The sequence below is a fragment of the Cololabis saira genome, chromosome 6 (genome assembly GCF_033807715.1).
Source record: "Cololabis saira isolate AMF1-May2022 chromosome 6, fColSai1.1, whole genome shotgun sequence".
Classification (NCBI taxonomy): Eukaryota; Metazoa; Chordata; class Actinopteri; order Beloniformes; family Belonidae; genus Cololabis; species Cololabis saira.
The window spans coordinates 18411356-18434392 of NC_084592.1; the positions used below are offsets into that span (position 1 = coordinate 18411356).

The following is a 23037-nucleotide window of genomic DNA, read 5'->3' on the forward strand; positions in this document are numbered from 1 at the left end:
AGGAAACCTAAATAAGAGTGAAGGGGAACATCATTCAGCTGGACAGAAAGAAAAACAAACCCAAAGCTGTGGCCAAATCAACAGTTTGGTTAATTCTCATTTAAATAGAAAGAACCAATGAGCTCAACATTATCAAAAGGAGTGAGACTCCTTCAGAACATAAATAAGACTCAAGAAAAAACTGTGGAGGCTAGGTGCATCATTATCCAACACCACAATCGCAACATACCTTTATTCAGATTCAGATTCAGATTCAGATTTCAGATTCAGAAAAACTTTATTTATCCCTGATGGGCAATTGCAAGACAACTAGAATAATAGAATAAAATAAACAGATAATATTTATGAATGTATGAATTGAGAGAGTTGCAAAAGTACAAACCAAAGATGGACAGATTAGTGTTTGCCAGCCCCCTGTGTTCTGAGGGTTGTTTGGACAGATAATAAACTTGCATCATAATAATGTGAAGAAGGATGAATGGAGAAGGGGAGGATCAGGGCAAAGCATGCCACATCATTAGTCAAACATGGTGGAGGGAGTATTATAGCAGGGGCAGGTCCACCGGAACAGATAGTTTTTGTTTGTTTGTCCCCCTTTGTAAAGCGACCTTGGGTATCATGAAAGGCGATATATAAGTACAAGTTATTATTATTATTATTATTATTATTATTATTATTATTATTATTATTGTTATTATTGTTATTATTATTATTATTATTATTATTATTATTATTATTATTATTATTATTATTATCATTATTATTATTATTATTATTATTATTATTCACTTGTGTTTATTGATGACGTGACTGCTGACAGAAGTAGCAAGATGAATTCCTAGGTGTACCGGGCTATACTGTTCTCTCATTCAACCAAACACTATAAAAAGTGTTAGGATGGTGCTTCACAATCCATGACCTAATCCCCTATGAAAATGAAAACAACAAAAGATAGCAGCCTGATTCAATAGAAAATGCCTTAAAATCAAATTAGATTTAAGATTAGTTATGCCCACAAGTGGAAATCAGCTAAAAGTATTGTACTTTTGAGCCATTTTATGTGAAAATATTTGATGTATTACCAATTGATTTGCAAAAAAAGAGAAAACACAGGTAATGTTGAAAATAATTAAAGATGAAATTAACTGTCAGTGGGGTAATATAAACTGACCTTTCTTCCATAATCTGTAGAGGATTCCTATAAATTATCCGCAAGAATTTATTTCTGTTAAGGTTACAATTTTTGGAAAATTACATAATTTATCATTCGTGGGCAGCATGGTGGCTTGGTGGTTGGCTATGTGACCTCATAGGCTCTTGGTTCAAATCCCAGAAGGTCTTTCCTTGTGGAGTTTGCATTTTCTCCTTGGGCTTGCATGGGTTTTATGTAGGTACTCTGGATCCCCACCACATTCCAAATGCAGGTTAATTCTGATAAGAATTAGTGTGTTTGAGGGTTTTTGTCTGTGTGACTGGTGACCTGTCCAGGGTGTACCCCTGCGAGGGGGTCTGGATAGGCTCCAGCAGACCAATGTGAAAAGGAATAATCAGAAAAACTTTACTGATCCCAAAGGAAACTGCTCATGTTAAAACTGCATGTTACACAAGAGAAAACGAATATAAAAGTGTATATGCATACACAATACTGCATGTAATGACAGGCTATAAATACTGTACATAGAATATTGGAAGGCAATTTACTGTAAAATATTGCACACGGTAGTAATTGCACTTAGTTCTAGTGATTTACTACTAATAATAAAGAAATCAATTTCACATTAAGTAGTAGCAGGTTATTGCATAGATTGATGTGCGAATAAATGGACTAAGATAATGGATGTTTTTCTTTATGATTCTGAGACCTACATTTTTTTTTTAAACTAGCTTTAATTAGCTATTATCTAAACTCAATTTCACCAGCTGAAGTACATTTGAGTTATTCTACAACACATGAATAGGTTGTTTTTGTAATCAGAATCAGGTTTATTTGGCCAAATCAGGTCAAACAAAACAGGGAATTTGACTCGGTTATTTTTGCTCACTGTACAGTAAATGGACAAATGATATATTGCCTTTTTCGTTTTTTTAAGTGAAAGGTGCAGCAGTATGAGGTAGACATGGTTATTGAAAGGTGCATTGTTACAGCATATGATTGTGGTTATTATTATTATTATTATCATTATTATTATTATTGCACAGTGATTGATTGATGGATTTATTTATTTAATGTAATTAAACTGAACACATGTTGAAAATATCGATTGGTTGATGACTACTTTAACTTTCAGTTTCTTAAAGTTCACCTTGTAGCCCTTTGGACAACTTTCAAAGGTTTTACAAACGCTAAAAAGTGACTTCTAAAAAGTGACATTAGCACCCCAGTACGTCCAACGCCACACCGACCATTGCCACCAGCAGGGGGCGCTAGGAACTAAACAAAAGTTGGAAAAAGAGATGACGAAGTTGTGCAAGCAATGCGAGGACCTCTCGTTTTTTTTTTGTTTTTTTTTATGAGACAAAGAGAAATGAGTGGCTATCGGATGGGATGCTGATTTAAACCTCACTTAATTTATTATTATTATTATTATTGTGAATAAAAATATTGTGTAACAGTCCTAGACATATATACATAGACGCTTCATCCACCGCTGGGGCGCGAGAAATACGGCCGCCATCTTGGACCGGTCATCCTACCCATACAACAGCATAAGACAGAACAAGATGCCAGAGCACTGTGCCGCGTATCCCTGTACAAATCGTCGAACCAGGGATAAAAATAATAATAGAAAAAAAATAAAAAATAAAAAATCTAAAAATAAGGCTACACCACATTGCCAAACTCACCTCTCTTGACCTGCAGAAAGGGAGCATGAGAAAGAAGCTCTGCAAAGCAGTCCTCTTTCAGGGCTTTTAGCATATGTGTAAATGTGGTTTGTGACATATATATCATGGGCTTAAAAGACACACAAATACACTTCTCCAGCAAACAAACATCAGCTGTGTACAAACAAAAACACACAATTATAAATTCCACTTATACATTACAGATCAAATTACAGATCCTTTCTCAGTTTCCATATAATTTGTCTTTTCTCTGTTTCCAGGCTCTCTTTATAAAGGTAGCTATAGAGAAAACCTTCTCTCTGAAAAACCATTCCAACTTAGCATCATCCTCAGTCCAAAACAACTCAGGTTTCAAATCTTGCATTTTCTGAAATAAAAGATGCCTGGCTTCATCATATAATGGACAATAGAACAAAAATGAAGTTCATCCTCAACAACATTTAAATCACAAACACTACATAATCTTTCCTCTTCAGGAACAGAGTTACCTACCTGTTTCTATGGCCAGAGGGAGAATCCCAGTTCGCAATTGAGCACATAATGATCTTTTTGATCTATCCAGGGGTAAAGTCGCATAAGGTTCAGGACAATAAATATTCTTCATCAACCGGTAAGTTCTAAGTTTCGGTTTATGCCAGATGTCATTGGCCCATTTTTCTTTATACTCAAAGAATAACATATGCTTCACGTACTGAATATTACACCGCTGACCATTTATAAAAATATGTTGTAGATCAATTTAATTAAAAATAGCATTCAAGGATAGTTATGTGTTTTATAACTTTTTTTGGCTATTTTAGCCTCTGGCATAGAAGACAGACAATTCCAGAGTCCAAGCATTTCCCCCTTCTGCTTGATTAAACACGGCTCCCAACCCATATCACCCTGGAAAGCCAGCACAGGAGTAAATTTGTGCACGCCTAAAAAACATTGAATAGCCCGATTTTGAATAGCATTCTATGGGCAGAAATATGTGCTACTAGAAACTGAATTTGAATCATTTATATCTGAATTTGAATTGCTCAACTTGAATAATTGCATTAAAAAACTGAATCTGAATCACATAATTTGAATTTGATTTGTTTAATTTGAATCATTGCATTGAAAAACTAAATTTACATTCAGTTTTCACAATTCAAATTCAGTTCTTGCAATTCAATTTCAATTTTACTGTGCCAGACATCCGGGTCTTCCAGAGGAAGAGCAATTGAGTGCAGATACAAAGAACTCCTTTTCACATAGCCTACTATAACCTCTATTTTCTTTCAACGATATAAACGACCAATGAGAGCTAGATATTTCGAAACCAGTTGTGTTTTCTCCATTCTGTGTAAAAAGTGTAGATTTATATCTTGCCGTTTTGTAGAAAAATTTCTGCTGAGGAGTATGTGACCAACTATACCTTTAATCAAAACATTAATTATTACTTTATTTGCTGGATATGGGATTTATGTATGTAAAAGATTTATATATATTGAGATGTTTATGGATATACATAGATGTATATGGATGTAGGCCTATGTTTATTATTGTTTCTTCATATTATTAAAATAGCTGAGTTTTGCACAATCTGCTTCTGCTTCTCTATCATATAGTCGTGTTTTTACATGTATGTACTACTTGCAGAACCTCCCCCCCGTGAAAATCAGTTTTGTATTCTGCGAGTTATGACTGTTAAATGCGCTGACTAAACTGACGGACTAAATTGCGCCAGCCAGACAGATGACACTGAGTGGAGCGGGTGCCCGCACCAAGATGGCGGCCACACGGCTCGTCAGCGCCAATAGGCAGCAGCGGTGGATGAGGCGTCTATGGTGCGCATGCGCAGTTGGTCCTCGCGTCCGGCGCCGTTGGGCCGGCGGTGAGTGGGCGGGGCCAGCACCTCCGTGACGTCACGGGCGCTGGTGGAAGTCACACTTTCCCGTAACTCAGCTGCTGCTGCGACTGTTTTGGCGTCGGAGCCGCTCGCCATTTTTACATCTGCCGTCCGAGGGGCTAAAACATACCGATTTATTGATCGCACGGAGCTTTTTTATTCACGGCAGGACAGCGCTCCGTGATGATGGAAATGGAGGCGATACAGTCCAGTCAACAGGTAAATAAGACAAACATTGTCCGCCAACTCATTTTCTTACACAATCAATGGGTGGTGGACAGTCAAGTGTACTCCTCGTGTCAGGCTGAAATAACTCTCATTTCACTGTTATGACAGTCTGGCTGTGGCGCAGTTAAGGTGTTATAATCTAAACATGTCATGTTCAGCGTTGTCAGGGCTAGTTTAGTTAAAAACATTAAGGTTTATAGTGTAAAGTCATGCACTTGTGACGTTTTTCCTCGATTTGAGTAAAAAAACAATCCTATTTGCTTTGGTAGGGGGTGTTCTTAGTGAAATGAGGGGGTTTTATTTCATTCTGAGGGAGGTAAAGTTTCATAGATAGAAACCCTGGACTCCAGCAGGGGGTTTTTCTTGACCCTCCTCCTCCTCCTCCTCCCTCTTCCTCGCAAGCATGTGATCCATATCTGATGCAGCCCAGCTTCCTCCAAACCACCCTGAACACTTTCTATGCTCTCTTTTCTCTTGTCTCTTCACTGTATCATGTCACGTGGCGTCAATTCAGTGGAAGCTAAGGTATGGCAAGGTTACGAGTCACAGAACTTAACTAGAGTATCAATCAACACGTCCAGCAAACACTCATCACAGAAGTCTATGTAGCTGATCTGTGTGGTCAAGAAAATTGGAACTTTTTCAAATGCAGCCTCGCTCACTGCAAAAACTAAAAAAAAAAGGAATATTTGTCTTATTTCTAGTTAAAATGTCTCATTTTTAGTCAAAAAATCTCATTACACTTAAAACAAGAGTCATCACCAGAAAAATGATTTGTTATTTTACCATGTTCACCTGTTTCAAGTAATTTTCACTTGAAATAAGAAGAAAAATCTGCCAGTGGGACAAGATTTATCTTCTCATTACAAGCAAAAAATATTGTTCCACTGGCAGATTTTTCCACTTATTTTAAGTGAAAATCTACTTGAAACAGGTGAAAATGGTTGTTTTTCAGTCTTGTAATGAGATTTTTTTTTTACTAAAAATTAGACATTTTAACTAGAAATAAGATAAATATTCTTGTTAAGATTTTCAGTTTTTGCAGTGTATAATAACTAGTGAAATCGATCATGTTGTTCTGATTTGCATTTGTAGTTATTCTATATGTATTAAGTAATAGAATAATCAATACAAATAGACACAGAATAATTCCATAAATGTATTAATAAAACAAACATTTACATTTTCCCTTGAAGCCAAGGTGTGGCGGCTGCCATACCTTGCCATACTGAATTGACGCCCCTGATCATGTCACGTGAAATGTCACGTGAAACTCGGATTTGTCTGCCTTTTCCCAGATATAGTCGTGTATAAATTGCTCCATACCTGTCAATAGAAAGGTTAATTGGAAGTGGAGAGTTGATGCTCTGTCTTCACCATCCTTGGTCAAGGACTGGCCTCTGTTGGATTGTTATGAAAGAAGGTGCAGATACAATCTCAGGGTTACAAACCCTTTGAAGCCATCGGATTTGGCTGCCAAAAGGTCAAAGGAGAACCTAAACTAAAAGCAAATAAGCTTTTTTTTTTTTTTAAAACAAACAGGTGATCCATTAATTACTGTTGTGGAAATGCCTTTCATCCCCTATTTTTGTTAACTGGTGATCAATCTGTACATTTAGTCTTTTTTCTCAAAGTAAAAGCATGGTTGTTTGACTAGTAGAGCTACATGTTTGGGAGAGATATCTCACAAATCTACATTTCCTGAATTAGTTTCCTTGTTCCGCTGCCAAATGGGTCTTGTGATATTTGGGTCACCATTATTGCCTTTTACATAATTTAAAAAAAAAAAAAAAGGAAAGGAAAAAAAAGAGTATTGTTATTTGTCTTTAACATATTTTAAGATGTCTTGTTATTGGGGGCTTTTAATAATATTAATAATAATCCTACGTCACTTTTTTTAAAGACTCTTATCCGGCACTTTAAAACCTCATATTGTACATTTCTGTTTATTTCTGTTTATACATTTTATTTTATTTTATTTTATTCTATCTCTTATTTTACCTCTATATATTTGTTTGTTTTTATATTTTTACTTTTATTGTATTGCACCAATCACCACAACAAATTCCTTGTGCGTGTTAACAAACTTGGCAATAAACCCCTTTCTGATTCTGATAACTGCATACTTTCAGTGGCAGTAGTAGTGTTTCCATTACAGAGGACCTTTATTCCACATATGATTGTTTTTCTAGGGAGTTGTGTGACTTGTCTGATGAGCTTAAAAGGTGTGACCAACAGACAAAGATAGTGCCTTTTTTTTAAGTTTGGAAAACATCGATAACCACAAGTGTGTTCATACACCCCACACAGACATTTTCAGGTACTTCCTCATTCCACTAGATACTATAATTTCTGGTTGTGTGCTCACCTTCCAGGCAGACGGCATGATTTATACTAGACAGCCTCAGTAATGTGTAATCCTTTAGTGGTCAGGCATCTGATGCAACACCCAAGCAAGGTTAGTGGGTTTTTATTTTGACGTGCCACAGTCAGAAAGGCTGTGCTATCAATGTCCAAAAATACATGTGTACCAAGGCTTGTTTTCAGTATTAGCTGGCGGCTTATGTTACATCACTTTTTTTTTTTTTTTAAAGAGAAATTATTATCTGATTGTATATTCAAAGCCGTTTTCCTCTTCTTTGTGGTACATTGTTTTCAAATGTGCTCTGTCTTCTTTTTTCTTCCTCCCGTGGTCCAATTTCAGCTTCCTCCAGTCTGGTCTGGCCATATAACTGAAATATAACTGAAATATTATGAAGCTTAGCTCATAAACTATGTTTACACGCAAATAAGTCACATGCTCGGCTGGTTTCTTGCAAAGCAGCATCTTGGGATTATGCAACATCCTCCGGCCCTGTGAAACCGTTTCCTTCTGTAAATAAATTATGCTGAATAAACCAAGACGAGTGCAGGATAATTTGTCTTTCAGAGTGTTGTTTGAAAAGGCCAGTAACATTCAGGCTGCGAGGGGAACTCGACAGGAAACTGAATGAAAATATTCTCATAGCTGTTGCTAAACCTAAAGTTCTGAGTTGTACAACCTCCCCATGTTATGTACATAAATCTAGGACCAAACTATCATGGATAGTTATGTTAGACACCTGGTTGTTTCCTTAAGGACATGGCAAGACATTGATCAGGGTTTATAACTCTATTCAACAACATATACAGCCTCCTAATTTGTTTTGTTTCCACTCTTTGTAATATTTTATTTATAAGCTGAATAATGTAATATCACGTCTTCCAGACAAGGCACCTCTGTATTCTCCTCTAAAATCCCCTGTGTACATCATTTCAATATTCAGATCTCATAGATAATAAAGGAAAGAGTATTTGGCATTTCTTAATCAGCTGAATGGTCATTTCAAACCAAACATACTCCTGACAGATTGAACATTTTAAAGCGAGACAAATTCACACCTCCATGTAATTAGTTGGGTGGGAGTATCAAATTAAGATTCTCCTTTTGTGGGAAGGCAACAGGGGAAACAGAGAAGTCCATTTATTATTCATACTGCTTCTCCCCCTTGACATTGGTGCCAGTGTTGTTAGTGAGCAGATACAAAGGGACAGGGTGTGGCAGGTACAACAGCCACGTTTAACAGCAGGGACGCTCATTCTCGCTCCAGTCCTGATCGTATCCTCACTGCGGGACCGCGCGGCAGCTCCCAAATAAGGCGATCTGTGGTTGTTTTTTTTTCCCAGGACATGGACCTGATAGATATCCTGTGGAATCAAGACATTGATCTGGGTGCCAGGCGCGAAGTGTTCGACTACAACCACCGCCAGAAAGAGCATGAGTTACAGAGACAGCAGAAGCTGGAGGAGGAGAAGAGGCTGCATTTGCTGCGGGAGCAGGAGAAGGCCCTGCTGTCGCAGCTTCAGCTGGACGAGGAGACGGGAGAGTATATACCTCGCACGCAACCCAGCATCCCGCTGCCGTCGGCCGTCACACCCCTGGAGGTAACTCACGTACAAACACATGCCATCATTACTCATGTCAGAGGTTGAAACACTCCCACCTCGTTTGATAGGCTCCGGCTGCTTTGTAGCTAGGTAACACACAGTCGACCCACCTGTGTGGGTCTGTAGTTTTTCCATTATTGTTGTGTGTCCAATCGCTCGTCTACAGAGACGTAAGCCCTTTCATGCCATTCCACAAAGGATGCTTTTCCTGAAATATATAAAGACTTCAACTTGTGTTGCAGAATGTCAGCTTCACAGAGGAGACTGGTGATGGCATGTCCTTAGATGAATGTTTGCAGCTGCTTGCAGAGACGTTTCCTGTAGAGGACGCTGAGGTAAGAATATCAGCTTAGATGTTACCACAAATAAACAGGTCATAATACAAACTTGTTCGTCATAAATGTGTTTTTCTCTCTCAGAATACTTCGGTTAGCGCGGTCACGGCTCCCGTTTCTATGCACGTCAGCGGGAACATCATGATGTCCCCCGAGCCGCCGGCCCTGTCTCCGGCCTCTCTCTCATCGCCACAGCAGATGTCCTCGGAAGTGGAACAGGCCTGGATGGAGATTCTGTCCCTCCCAGAGCTGCAGGTATGAAACATGTCCGCCACCGCCTGAAGCATTAGAAAAGGCGATTGCTCAAGGAGCGTTTGTGCTTGATATGATTAATAGGTAATACTTTGATCTAGTGGAACTAGTGCATATCTCGCCAGGACAGGGTGTGGCGGTATTAAAACCTTTGCCTACTGGTAGAAAGGTGAAGATTTTTGATGGAGTGCCATTTCAATAGCTGCACCTAATATTTGCATTGGCTGATGGGTGGAGCAAAGCAACCGTCGTTGCCTTGACCTGTCGCCGAGTAGACCGGACTACAGTCGCCGACAACAAAATAATATTGATCTGGCAAGCTGCTGATAAGACTCGACGTGAAAAAAAAAATAACCCCCCCCAAAAAAAACATGAAAGTTGGGATATTATGGGAGAAAAAAAAAAGATAATCGCGGAAATCTCAGTGAGATAATACGTAAACCAGTTGCCCCAGTGTCTGTCAACAGGCCTATCAACAGGAACGGCTGACTGCTTCAGTTGGCTGGGTCTGATAAACTGAAAGCTTATTTAGATTTTAGTGTTCAAATACTAAATACAGTAAGCTCATTTCAACAGATTTATTCCAGATTGAAGTATTTTCAAAGGAAAATGATTATCTTAGTTTTAAAATGTGTCAAGTTGGCAACCTTTTATTGTTGTTTTTGGCTTAATTGTATTATTTCCTGATGATTTTTTTTATGTTCTTTTTCTTGTAGCAATGTCTGAACATGCAAATGGAGGACACACTGGAGACTACAACATATCCACTTTCAAACAGTCCTGAAGTGCAGAATCCAAACTATCCCGATCACCAACTCCTCCAAACTGCTTCTTTTTACCCCTTGACCAGCCTCCCGGAGGTGAAAACAAACATTTTGAATGTTAGCCCTGCAGAGTTCATGAATGCTTGCGATGGCTCCGTTCCCAGTGTGGCTCCATCTGATCACCTCAGCCAGATGAAGGTGGACGCCACTCAGTTAAATGGAAACTTCGGCGCAGAAGGTTTCTGTGATATATTTTATCCCAACGCCGTCCTGGAAGAGAGCAGCGGGCACCACAGCCTGGATGGAGGTGAAAGCATACCAGACGCTCCCAACAAGGCCACCTTCACACCCATGGACCTTTACAGCATCTCACCTGAAGATGAATTCGAAACAGGCAAAAACAATGTGGCACCAGATATTCCCGACTCGGATTCGGGAATCTCCACATACTCGAGTCCCAATTCCAGTTCGCCCAGCAAGTCGGTGAACGGAAGCGGTTCCTACGGTTTCAGCGATTCAGACATGGAAGAGATGGAGTACAACTCCGGAAGTGGAGGATCCTTCTATTCGGAGATGTTTTCATTAAATTTCCAACCCGATGATCTGGACCCGGCGCTACCGGGGTCATCGCCGGCTGGAGAGCCACAGCAGCTGGAGGAGGAACCCAACCAACACAAGGTGGATCCAGCAGAAGATGGTGGTCACAGCGGCGCGCCCTTCACCAAAGACAAATCGAAAAAACGCTCCGATTTACGTCTCTCGAGAGACGAGCTGAGAGCCAGGTCCCTCAAAATCCCCTTCACCGTGGACATGATCATCAATCTGCCCGTGGACGACTTCAACGAGCTGATGTCCAAGCACCAACTGAACGAGCCCCAGCTGGCCCTGGTCCGTGACATACGGCGCCGCGGGAAGAACAAGGTGGCCGCGCAGAACTGCCGCAAGCGCAAGATGGACAACATCGTGGGTCTGGAGACTGACCTGGACTCGCTGAAGGACGAAAAGGACCGTCTGCTGAGCGAGAAGAGCAAAAACATGACTGACCTGAAGGAAATGAAGCGGCAGCTCCACAGCTTGTACCTGGAGGTCTTCGGCAAACTGAGGGATGAGAAGGGGAACTCGTACTCCCCGTCGGAATACTCCCTCCAGCAGTCGACCGAAGGCAGCGTCTTCCTCGTTCCTCGCATCAAAAAGACATTCAAGAGCGAAGACGGCCACTAATCTCCTTTGTAATATGGTACCGCATCATCATAGGATACTATGCAATAACTTTGTAGTCACTCAGCTTTAAGCTTCAGCAGTCCAGCAGAACTATTGAATAGTTTTTGCTCACTTTTCTTCAATGTTGTAATATTTTTGATATTTTACTTTTGTACTCTATCCTCACAAATTCACTAAAGAATAGTTTGTAAATATAAACCTCACCTGCTTTTGAGATTAGTAACAATGTTTTTTTGTGTGTATGTACATATATATATATATATATTAAAAAAAATATGACTGTTGTATATATCATACTTCTTTATGCTAGTGATCGTTTCAATCATTGTTACTTCTTTTATAACTTTCCCCTGATTTGCTGCCCAGTTATTTTTTAATCTGTCCTATATGCTTTGAAATAAACTATTCATATAACTATGCAGCCTCCATTATTCTCAACACAACTTTCATTGTGTGGTGAACTGTGGCCACGGCCCACACCAGATTGATACCAGATGGAGCTATAGTCTAAGGAAGGATTACATAACTCGCCACATGTACAAGCAAGGCTTTACAATAGGGCTTAGAAAATGGCAAATAACTGAAATCCTGAGCCTAAACAACCGGGTCACTAGTTAAACCACTTTTATAATCTTATTGCCTTCTGTTTGAGTAAGCTTGTTTGCATAGTTACCTAAATCTTTTCATTTTTGCGATAGAAATCACACCCACTACCTGCATTGTTGCGCAACAAAGAGGATAATTGTTTAGCGACGGTGGAGTATTCTCAGTGGCAACCGTGCATGACGGCTTTACAATGCCCCGCCAGGCTGGGATAATCAAAAGGTAAAGTCTGACGCAATCAACTGCACATGCACTTTCACACACAGATTCGACCTTTGATCACCGAGCCCTTCCTCTGCAGAGAGCACTCTAAAGGGAGGAAAAGGGCAACAACCTCCAGGGGATCTGAGAGTCTAATAGATAAAACAATAAAACCTTGTCTGATAACGGTTGTGCAGCATGATAAATAACCCCAACGTCTGAGGAACAGGAAAAAAACAGAACACCCCAGGTATAGATTTAAAGAAAAAAAACAATTTATTTTAAAAAAACACAACACACTTGGCACATCATGCATTTGACCCAAACAGTTGAATGATACCAGTGAACTCTCATGAAGCGTATCGGTGCCCAATCAAAGAAATACTGACCTACATTTAAAAAAAAAAACATTTAATGAAAAATGTTCATTAAACCTCTCAACCTATGATATTTAATGCATATTTCCAGACTTACATTTGACACACTTGTAAGACATTGGCTGTCTTTTGTCAACCTTTTGATAAAATACTCTAATCGTCCCTGTTAGTGAAAAATATTTAATGAAAAAGTCATAAATGTCAAAGTTACACAATCTGAGTGACGTTCATTGATGTGAATCCACTAATGCTGCAAGTTCCAGTTTCTGTAGCAGGAGGGACATTTAACATACTTATGTATCACTCTTGAACAGCATGAAAAAAAACTAAGAAAAAAAAGTACATCACTTCTCTTTTTCCAAGTTTTACTTCCCTTGCTCTGTTTCACAGTCTAAGCACCTTGGATTTGTGTACAAAAGCTTAAAACACTGTTAGTTTAGTGTAAAAAGCAACAAATATCAGCACTTTTATAAGAAATACAGTCTGAACCAATTCACTGAGCAGCCTGTGGAGGATTCCCGGAGATGAGTGTGTTTTCATTATTCTCCTGATTCCTGTCAAGTGATGCGATGGAATGATGAGGATTAATGTGTTTCTACATATTAGGATACTACTTGACTCAAATCCTACTTACAACCACAAGTGAGAAAAAGATGGGTACAAAAAATACATTTCCACTGTGTCACATACATCCCTGATGCCTCTGAGCCCAGAGATGCTGACAACACTTCTGGATAAAGTTAACATATTCTTTTATGAACAGTCAAGTTTTCAGTGTCAGTCTCTATAATTAAGTTCTTAAACGTTTCCCACTATAATCCTCCACTGTTTTCAATCAGAGACCACCAGTGTGCAGCTTAGTTTTATTCCTGCAGATTCCTTAAATAGAATAAAAATGTACAGAGGGACGTATTTGCAAATCCCTTGCTGACATTTATAACTTCTTTGTAAGCCCTAAGTTACAACACTCACAGCGTGTTGCAGGTTTAAAATGCATTTTGGTTGTTCTTTTATTATAAAAGCAATGACTTGGCATCAGTGTTCATCTGAGGTTGTAGATACTAATTTAAAACCTGGTAAGGACAAGGTCATAATTTAGAGATGATCATGTCTTTTTCACATGACTTAATATAATGAAATGACTATATTTAAAAAAAAAAACAACCACCATACATTAGGTTGCTTTGATTAGTTTTACCAGGAATTGTGTATTTATTTTTTAAGGTTTAGGGAATAGTGGGACTTACTCACTATTCGTAAAAGAATTGACAAACAGCAGGAAGAAAGTAATGAAGAAATTGACGTTTTGTTGATTTTAATATACAAATCTTCTTTTCCGTTCTGTATTTCATCACTAAGAACTGTACCTGAATGTATTTGCTGTCAACCAGGATAATAAAAAGCGAAAACCTCGTAAACAGGGTTCAAAAGTTGAATGAAGACTTCTTCTGGTGAAAGAGAACAAGTACTGGGCATCATCCTGTCATCATCCGCACCTCGGAGCACACTTTGTTTTGTTTTTTTTTTTTGGTCTTGCACCTTGTATGGTCACAAAGTGCATCATTAAATCACAAAATGCAGCCTTTGGATAATATTTCAAAGAAGTCTTACCCATCCAGAACCCTCCATGTTATCAGGTCTTTACAGATTTTCAGCAAAGATGCAGAAAGCCCACTTCCACATCTGTAAATCAAGCAAAGTGGTTACTCTTACCTGCTCCATCTTCCCAAGTCAGCTTTTGTGAAACATTTGCTCCCTTTTCTCGTTAATGTCTGACATCTAGCGTTTGCCGGTAAACCTGCTGTATCTCACTCAACAGGATCCCCAGTGTGTCCAGGACCTAGTCCCTTCTCTTCGCTAGGACCAGCTGCTGGAGAGTTTAGCTAGCCTTGGGAAAAGAGATAGATGCTCACTATCAGGCACGACACTGCAAGCTTCCTCCCAGGGCGATGCGCTCCACGCTGCCTTCTGCCTTGTCCCTTCTCTCTCACAATGCTGACTGGTCCACTGTCCTGGGGCTGAAGGCGTCCTGTCTGACAGCCATCTTCCACACTAGCGACGCTGCAGGGGTTCGCGGCTTTCGTAATCCTACAGGTTCAACACTGGCTTATGTTGCACCCGAGCCATTCTCTAGGACTACCCAGAACTCCCTTTGGATTGACCATGGTATAAGTAGTTACATACAAGAAAACATGTACATACAAATACACACTATAATGTATTTATAACACTGGCACAGTTGGGGAAGCGCAGAACAGGCTGATGTGCTACCCAGGTGTCACAATGATTAACTGGTCACTCATTTCATCCTTTTCTGAACCAATGATGCACTGAACTTCATGTTACTTTACTAAACAATTTTATTCCATCTTTTCCTTCTAATCAAAATATTTGAACAATCTAGAATTTGGTTTGGCGGGAACAGGAAGAAGTGAGGGATTCCCTTATTTCTAATCCAAGCTGTTTATATATGACACTTACAGACTGTTCTTTACATACAAAATCAACATACACTTTACACTTGCAGTCACGAAATCATAATAACTTCAAAAAGAAGAAACTAGCAAGGTATTTCTAGATTACCTAAGGGCGTGATACAACGATGCTATTTGACAACAACCAAGTTAAAGACTGATGGGGCAGCACAAAGCTAACTCATATATGTATATATATATTAAAAAAAAAGTAAAGACCCAAAAATTTAGGACTAACTTGAGTAAAAAGAAAAATGAAAATAAAATCAAATTAATCTTTACCCTGATACCATAGGCACAATACACACACTTCAGAAAAAAAAGGAAAGCTTCCTCAATAGGGTAACATCTATCACAATTAAGAAAGGGCATCAACTGCACTCATGTCTTGTTCACACAGTCCTTCTTCCATAAAATTCTCCGATTTAGCTGCAGTAATGTCTGACTTCTGTGTTCCTCTAATGCTTTCAGATGACTGCCTCAAAGTAACCTGCAGCTTTCCTGACATTTCCTTTGCTCACCTCCTGGCCTCTCCTGCTAAGAACTGAAGCCTGTTGAATGGATACAGGATAAAACACATAGTTAATCTGCACTTTGATGAGCTCACGCTGTACTGTACTACAAGGGAGGTGTGAGGCTGGATGATACTTACCAAAACGTGATCATAATCAATACCGCCGGGAGCCATAGCCTCCACTGCCACTGCCAGAGCTGTAGCCCCCTGCAGTTGAGGAAACACCACCACAAAATCATTTTTTTTGGACTTCATAATAGAAATGATGTTGTTGTGACTAGCTTTGATGAGGAAGGGTAAAACGTACCACCATAGGGTCCACCAGAGTTTCTCCCACCAAAGTTATTTCCTTTCATGGGTCCGTAGTTTGACTGCTGCCCACTATAATTTCCAAAGTCATTGTAATTTCCACCACCTCCATATCCTGAAAATATAACAAGGCAGTGTTTCATTTCCATTTCCAAAACAAGTAAAACTCTATTAAATTTTTTTTCTTCCTTCCAACGGATAAATTGTTCACCTCCACTATTGCCTCCATAACCTCCATCACAGTTGCCACCAAATCCTCCGCCCTGGTTGCCGTATCCTGGACCACCACCGCCTCCATAACCCCCACGGCCGCCTCCGTAGCCTTGGCCGCTGCCGCCACCACCTCCGTAATTTCCTCCTGGACCTTGGAGCATAAAAATAAAATAAATAAATCCAGTATTCATTTATTAATAATAAATAGTTATAAAGCATCCTTTAGAGACACGCCACAGTGAATGTGTGTTACACTGGTGACAGTTCTGGCCGACACACTTTATAATGAAGAAATGCATTTCATGCTGCTCACCATTGTCATAATCATCACCATAACCGCCACGTCCTCCGCTATAGCCACCTAAAAGTAAAATATAATGAATTTAAACAGGAATTAGTCACAGGTTGCACTTCAAAACACGTAATTAGTTTAAAGCCTTTTTAAAAAGTCACTCTCTTAAAAATACCCTTTCAGAATAAACATTTGACAATGGAGGTTATTTTTTTTTTTTTTAATAAACGCTGACTTATGCCAGTCAGTATTTCACAGTGATGACAAATGCATTTCTGCATATTTACCACATTACAAATACGCAGCCATGCCCAGGTGTTTTCAATCATCCCATTTAAAGAGAATCAATGCATTGAGTGTTACACCCTGAGGAAGGCTGTGGCCAAAACGCGTGGGCTGTAACTAGGGCTGTGCGATTAATCGATTTTAAATCTAAATCGGATTTATTAATAAACAATCGATGTTAAAAAAAGGAAAATCGGAAAATCGATTTTCCTTTTTTGCAGCTTTTTACAGACAGAGCTCGTCTAGTCATCTTTGTTTGGTCAAGAAAATTGTAAATGTTGTCACTTTACTAAACTCAAGGAGGATTTACAGTATCTTTCAATTGCACTTCATTCCCAATAGGGACATTTGTTTGCTATTTTTCTTTAAAAATGAAGATAAAATATTTGAAACAATTTATTCCATTGTCTTTTATAGTTTTACCAAAAAATATCGAAATCGAAAATCGGGTTTTCAGAGAAAAAAAAAAAATCTGGATTTTATTTTTGTCCAAAATCGCCCAGCCCTAGCTGTAACCCATTTTTTAAAATCTTTTCTACATGAAATAGCCAATTTAAATAAAGGCTTTTTATATTTGCAGAAGAGTGCCTTGGATTTTTCTTCTTTTTTTATATCCTTTTTCCCACCAAAGAGCACCTTCGTCACACGACTTAGATGAACCTTCTGAGCACTCTGGACTTTCTTTTTTGTTTGGACACAGCCATGTCTCTTTGAAATCTCTTTGCAATCATTTTGGCTGATTCCTATGCATATGTCATTAATGAAGAACCTCTACAAACAATCTCAGTTATCACAGGCCAACTCCAGGCTCTGGCAGGTTCAAGAAACATTGCTCAGCTGCAGGAAAAAGACATAACTCATAAGGGACGGAGATTTGCTTTCTGGTGGAGTACGTATTAGTAAGTGTTAAAAGATAATAACTTTGTCCAGTACAGCGACTGTCTGTGCATTTCCCTTGTGCTTCATTGTTCTGTATTTTTGTCCCGCTTCTTCTTCTCTGTTAAAATCTGTCGTGACCAACCCTGTCCTAGATCAGGTTACCGTAAAAGCAATCTGCATGCAAACACCACATAGTGTCATAATAAAGTGAGTTTGATACATGCAGTTAGCTTTTTAGATCCTGCCAGCTGAGCTTGACTACCAATAATCCTTCAGTGCATGGGGCGAGTGATGCAGGTGGATACACGAGCTGTATTGTACAGTGAGTGAGGCTTTAATTAGTCCAGTCTGCTCTTGTTTTTTGTTGCTTTTGGCCATGTACTATGAAATTGTGTTGCAACATTCTTTCCAGATTTGAAACGTTGGCCTCGGTAAGAGCGCCGTTATGACCAAATAGATTTTTGCTACACTGGCATTGGAATTCAAAACGTTGAGACTCAGGCTTTAGCTTGTTCACTCAAATGATGTGCAAAGATCAATTAACTGCAAAACACTCTCAGGGGGCTCTGAATCAATTATAATATGAAATGTTACTACTAATATATATATATATATATATATATATATATATATATATATATATATACACATTTTTGTATGTATATGTATTTGTATAGTAAAGGCCAGAGACACTTTCATTTCACGTGCCAAAGTAACCTACCTCGGCCAAAGTTGCCGCCACCGCTGCCGCCACCACCACCTCCGAAATTACCACCTCTGCCCATGAAATTTCCTGATCCTCCACTCCTGCCTAATATGAAGAAAGATGTAAAACAATATTACATCACTGGACTACCAAATGCACACACTACCCACAACAAGTACAGCCTGACTTCTTATGTGATGGTACACGTACCTCGATTACTGGATATAGCATTCATTTCCTGTTTTGACAGAGCTTTCCTGACTTCACAGTTGTGGAAGTTGATTATGTGGTATTTCTGTGCTGTAATACAGTTGGAAGGAAGGGGGAAGTAGAAATTAAAGTCACACATTGCTTTATGTTAACTAACAGCCAGCCATGAATTGTGAACAAGTCCATACCGACAATTTTGTCCACAGTGTCATGGTCATCAAACGACACGAAGCAGAAACCTCTCTTCTTCCCGGTGGACCGCTCTTCCATGATGTCAATGCATTCAATCTTTCCATATTTCTCAAAATAGTCCCGAATGTGATCCTCCTCCGTGTCCTCCTTGATACCACCTACAAAAATCTTCTTCACTGTCAAATGTGCTCCTGGTTTGTTGGAGTCCTAAAACAAGAGTGCATCTGTGAACACAGGCCCCACCATTGCTGTAGCATCTGCCCTTTGATCAGATTTACATTTTTACCTCTCTGGACACAGCCCGTTTGGGTTCAACTACCCGGCCATCTACTTTATGAGGCCTGGCTTTCATGGCATCATCGACTTCATTTACATTAGTGTATGTTACGAAGCCAAACCCTCTTGATCGCTTGCTGTTGGGATCCCTCATTACCTAGAAAAAAAACAGTATTGCAAGGTCAATTTAACTTATGTGCGGCAATTTTTTATTATTATTTTTTTAATTTCTGATGACCATCTTTTCAGTTAATGAAATAAATACCAACCACACAATCTGTGAGAGATCCCCATTGCTCAAAATGTGCCCGTAAACTCTCCTCTGTGGTTTCAAAGCTCAAACCTCCAATAAAGAGCTTTCTCAGCTGCTCAGGTTCTTTAGAGTCACGGTTCTGCAGAAGCGAAACAAAAATATAATTATACAAATAATGCTTCAAATACATTTACAGAATCACACAAAGACGCAAGTTTGTAGAGCGTTTTTTGTTGAAACTGAGATATAATTTCTTGTACTGCAATACTTTTATTTTCATTCCAATGTATATACTGTTTATATTTTGTAATTATATATTTTTTACTTTTTTTCATCCTCTTTTCGCTGCATGTGTGTGTTGTGTGTAATGCTGCTGCACAAAGAAAATTTCCCCACTGATGGAGGAATAGAGTGTGTGTGTGTGTGTGTGTGTGTATATGTATATATATATATATATACCGTATTTTCTGGACTATAAGCCGCTACTTTTTTCATAGGTTTTCAACCATGCGGCTTATACAAAGGTGCGGCTATTCTGTGGATTTTTCGGGGCGCTCTAACCGGAATTAGAATCAAAACTAAGACAAAATAAATGCAAAGAAGAACACGCTACTTCTTCTTTAGCAGATAGAAGTAGGTAGAAGCAGATTTCAAACAGATAAATAGATAAATAAATAGCGGTTATTTTCTCTTGGTTCTGTCCCGTTTTAATCAGCAAAGTTTGCTGTCGTGTTAAAAACACTGTTAGGAAAGGATCTATTTTGGTACAAACATGTATATCATTTACAGTTCAAAATCCTTCTGTACATGTAGTAAATATCTAATCTAACAACATAAATATCTGCGGCTTGCATATCTTGGATGCGGCTTGTATGCAGGTGCGGCTTGTATATCTTTTTTTTATTATTTTTTTTTAAATAGAGCGGATGCGGCTTATATGCAGGTGCGGCTTATAGTCCAGAAAATACGGTATATATATATATATATATATATATATATATATATATATATATATATATATATATATATATATATATATATATATTAGGGCTGTTCGATTTTGCCCAAAAATAAAATTTCGATTTTTTTCTCTCAAAATCCGATTTTCGATTACGATTATTTTGTGAATTGACAAAAGGCAAAGAAATGATTTCAAATATGCTGTTTTTTTATTGAACATTTGCCCCATTGGGCTGTAAGTGCAAACTTTGCTCTTATTTAACCAAAAATGAATGAAAAAAGTGCAAAACTCTGTAAAATAAGTTGAAAAAAAGTTTTAAAAAATATAATAAAATATAAGTTTTATCTCTGAAAAAAAAAATCAGCAAATAAGCATTTGCAAACATACAGTAAGTTATATTTCCAATTAAATAAAACAAGACATTTTCTAATTAAACTAAACTGGGTCTTTGCATGCTAAATAATAATGCAACCCATGAAGGAGGTAGAGGTGTGTAATGTCAGTCATTACATTTGCTATTCACATTTGCAAGTTTTTTGCAAGGAACACGAGCCGGTCTACCGCACCTGGCTTGAGGGATGCCCGGTGGCATGTTACAACGCCCCCTCCTACACTAAAGAGCCTCTCCCATGGGGCACTTGTCGCAGGTATTGAGAGGTATTTCCATCAATCATTAATATGTGTGCGGACAAGGTTTAAAAAAAAAAAAAAAAAAAAAAAAAAAAGGTGACAAATCGATTTTACGATTTTCACGTTTTAACATCGTTCTAATTACATAATCGCGATTACGATTTAAAATCGATTAATCGAACAGCCCTAATATATATATATATATATATATATATATATATATATATATACACACACACACACACACACACACACACACACACACACACACACACATATATATCAATCTGTGTGTGTGTGTGTGTGTGTGTGTGTGTATAAAATAAATACAGTATGAGCATTAATTTATGGGTATTGCCTTCGTATTTCAATCGTTTTAACAGTCAATTCCTCACAATATATATATATATATATCTATATATATATATTGAAAACCTTATAGACTCAAACATTTGCCATCAATTTTATCAGTTTGTTTCTTGGGATGTAATGTAATGTAGCAGTCAATTCAATTCAATTTATCTTTAATAGAAATCAAATCGTAAAGGTAATCTCATAACGTTTCACAACAAAAAAAAACCAGAGATAAATGTGATTAGATTCATCATGAAATACTGTATAAAAACATAAACATCAGAAAAAGATCAGTCATGAATGCAATTAGTTTAGGATTAAAAAAAGAAAGGTTTCATGATTTTTTTTTTACGCCCTGACAAATTAATACCACCATGCAATATTAACGTCTAAATAACACAAATAATCTTAATAATTTTGAATAATCCTAATCTCTTCAAATGAACGTCTAATAAACCTACATACAGGACTGTCTCAGAAAATTAGAATATTGTGATAAAGTTCTTTATTTTCTGTAATGCAATTACAAAAACAAAAATGTCATACATTCTGGATTCATTACAAATCAACTGAAATATTGCAAGCCTTTTATTATTTTAATATTGCTGATTATGGCTTACAGTTTAAGATTAAGATTCCCAGAATATTCTAATTTTTTGAGATAGGATATTTGAGTTAAACTTACTTAAACTGTAAGCCATGATCAGCAATATTAAAATAATAAAATGCTTGCAATATTTCAGTTGATTTGTAATGAATCCAGAATGTATGACATTTTTGTAATTGCATTACAGAAAATCACAATATTCTAATTTTCTCTCCTGTAATGTAAAATAGATATTTGGAAGTGGAATAGTTGGTAAGCATTTATGACATTGACATATGTAAAGGCTATAGCGCATCGTTTACACTCTTAATAAATGTGATTAGTAACATTTAGAGAATATTTAATGACATGTGGTTAGCTGCTAGCTGGGCTAGCACTGAGAGCTAACGGTGGTTCTCTTCAGGAGAGCCAAAACTAAAATATGTCTACTAATGCATGGGTTATAATCAGTTATTTGAAATAGACTAAAATGATTAAAATACTATTCATTTAAAAAAGGACAGAAATACTGAAAAATAAAAGGGTATTTTCTGGCCATTGACAGCCATTAGCTTAGCTGCTGCGCTGAGCGAGAATAACACCGCTGGGTCTGGAGCTGCTAAAGCCTGAAATCACAGTAACACACACCGCACGCGTGCATCAACGCCATATCTGCACTGATATGCGGCGTAGGTTTCACTAATTGTGCACTTTTAACGTTAGTAAGTGGCGATTTCTGCCACCGTCTCACCTCCATTTTGACGTCGTCCATGGGCGGAGGCGGTCACGTGGCCGGGCAAGTCACGTGATTAACTCGGTCATGTTGCGTCATCACAACCCCGCAGCTGTAGATGTAGAAGCGTTACGGACTGATTGATTAGGGTTACCGATCGATTGATTGATTGCTGTGGCAGAAGCTTAAAAGTCACGTGGGTTATTCCGTTGGCTGATAAGATTTTAAAAAAAAATCTTTCTTTCTCTCTTTTTTACCTTGCGACGTTGAATGAAAAACGAAAACTTACGCCATCCACTGGTTTTAAAGGAGTATTAAACTGGACACAATAAATGAAAAAATCAAAGCATTCTCTTTTTATCTATCTATCTATCTATCTATCTATCTATCTATCTATCTATCTATCTATCTATCTATCTATCTATCTATCTATCTATCTATCTATCTATCTATCTATCTATCTATCTATCTATCTATCTATCTATCTATCTATCTATCTATCT

The 23037-nt window shown here is 38.1% G+C and overlaps 2 protein-coding genes across 4 annotated transcripts; one reads left to right on the top strand and one right to left on the bottom strand.

Annotated features, from left to right (window-relative positions):
- Positions 1-4761: 4761 nt before the first annotated feature.
- On the top strand, positions 4762-11903 carry nfe2l2a (nfe2 like bZIP transcription factor 2a). The gene is made up of 5 exons (XM_061723481.1): positions 4762-4939; positions 8654-8911; positions 9157-9249; positions 9334-9504; positions 10218-11903. Exons 1-5 carry the CDS (start codon positions 4904-4906, stop codon positions 11484-11486), a joined length of 1827 nt encoding a protein of 608 aa, XP_061579465.1. The 5' UTR covers positions 4762-4903; the 3' UTR covers positions 11487-11903.
- Positions 11904-12543: 640 nt separating this feature from the next.
- On the bottom strand, positions 12544-22684 carry hnrnpa3 (heterogeneous nuclear ribonucleoprotein A3). 3 transcript variants are annotated; one of them, XR_009782793.1, is made up of 12 exons: positions 22553-22684; positions 19287-19409; positions 19028-19174; positions 18738-18948; positions 18550-18639; positions 18355-18444; positions 16491-16538; positions 16175-16328; positions 15963-16081; positions 15794-15862; positions 14581-15692; positions 12544-14350 (listed from the first exon to the last, which is right to left on the bottom strand). XR_009782793.1 is itself a non-coding variant. In XM_061723482.1 (11 exons), exons 1-10 carry the CDS (start codon positions 22571-22573, stop codon positions 15810-15812), a joined length of 1056 nt encoding a protein of 351 aa, XP_061579466.1. In that variant the 5' UTR covers positions 22574-22684; the 3' UTR covers positions 12544-14350; positions 15794-15809. The 3 variants fall into 3 exon arrangements, 2 of the variants coding, with proteins under 2 accessions (XP_061579466.1, XP_061579467.1); XM_061723482.1 differs by lacking the exon at positions 14581-15692; XM_061723483.1 differs by lacking the exon at positions 12544-14350 and having other exon boundaries at positions 15010-15692; positions 15963-16079; positions 16176-16328.
- Positions 22685-23037: the final 353 nt, after the last annotated feature.

What these genes read in the sequence shown, in the direction of transcription:
- nfe2l2a (XM_061723481.1), top strand. Translation starts at nt 4,904, where the DNA reads ATGATGGAAATGGAGGCGATACAGTCCAGTCAACAG. An exon ending in TTCCTGTAGAGGACGCTGAG is followed by an intron (nt 9,250 to 9,333) that starts GTAAGAATATCA and finishes TTTCTCTCTCAG; the next exon opens with AATACTTCGGTTAGCGCGGT. An exon ending in TGTCCCTCCCAGAGCTGCAG is followed by an intron (nt 9,505 to 10,217) that starts GTATGAAACATG and finishes TTTTTCTTGTAG; the next exon opens with CAATGTCTGAACATGCAAAT.
- hnrnpa3 (XM_061723482.1), bottom strand. Translation starts at nt 22,573, where the DNA reads ATGGACGACGTCAAAATGGAG. An exon ending in GATCTCTCACAGATTGTGTG is followed by an intron (nt 19,175 to 19,286) that starts GTTGGTATTTAT and finishes TTTTTTTTCTAG; the next exon opens with GTAATGAGGGATCCCAACAG. An exon ending in TGGTGATGATTATGACAATG is followed by an intron (nt 16,329 to 16,490) that starts GTGAGCAGCATG and finishes TTATGCTCCAAG; the next exon opens with GTCCAGGAGGAAATTACGGA.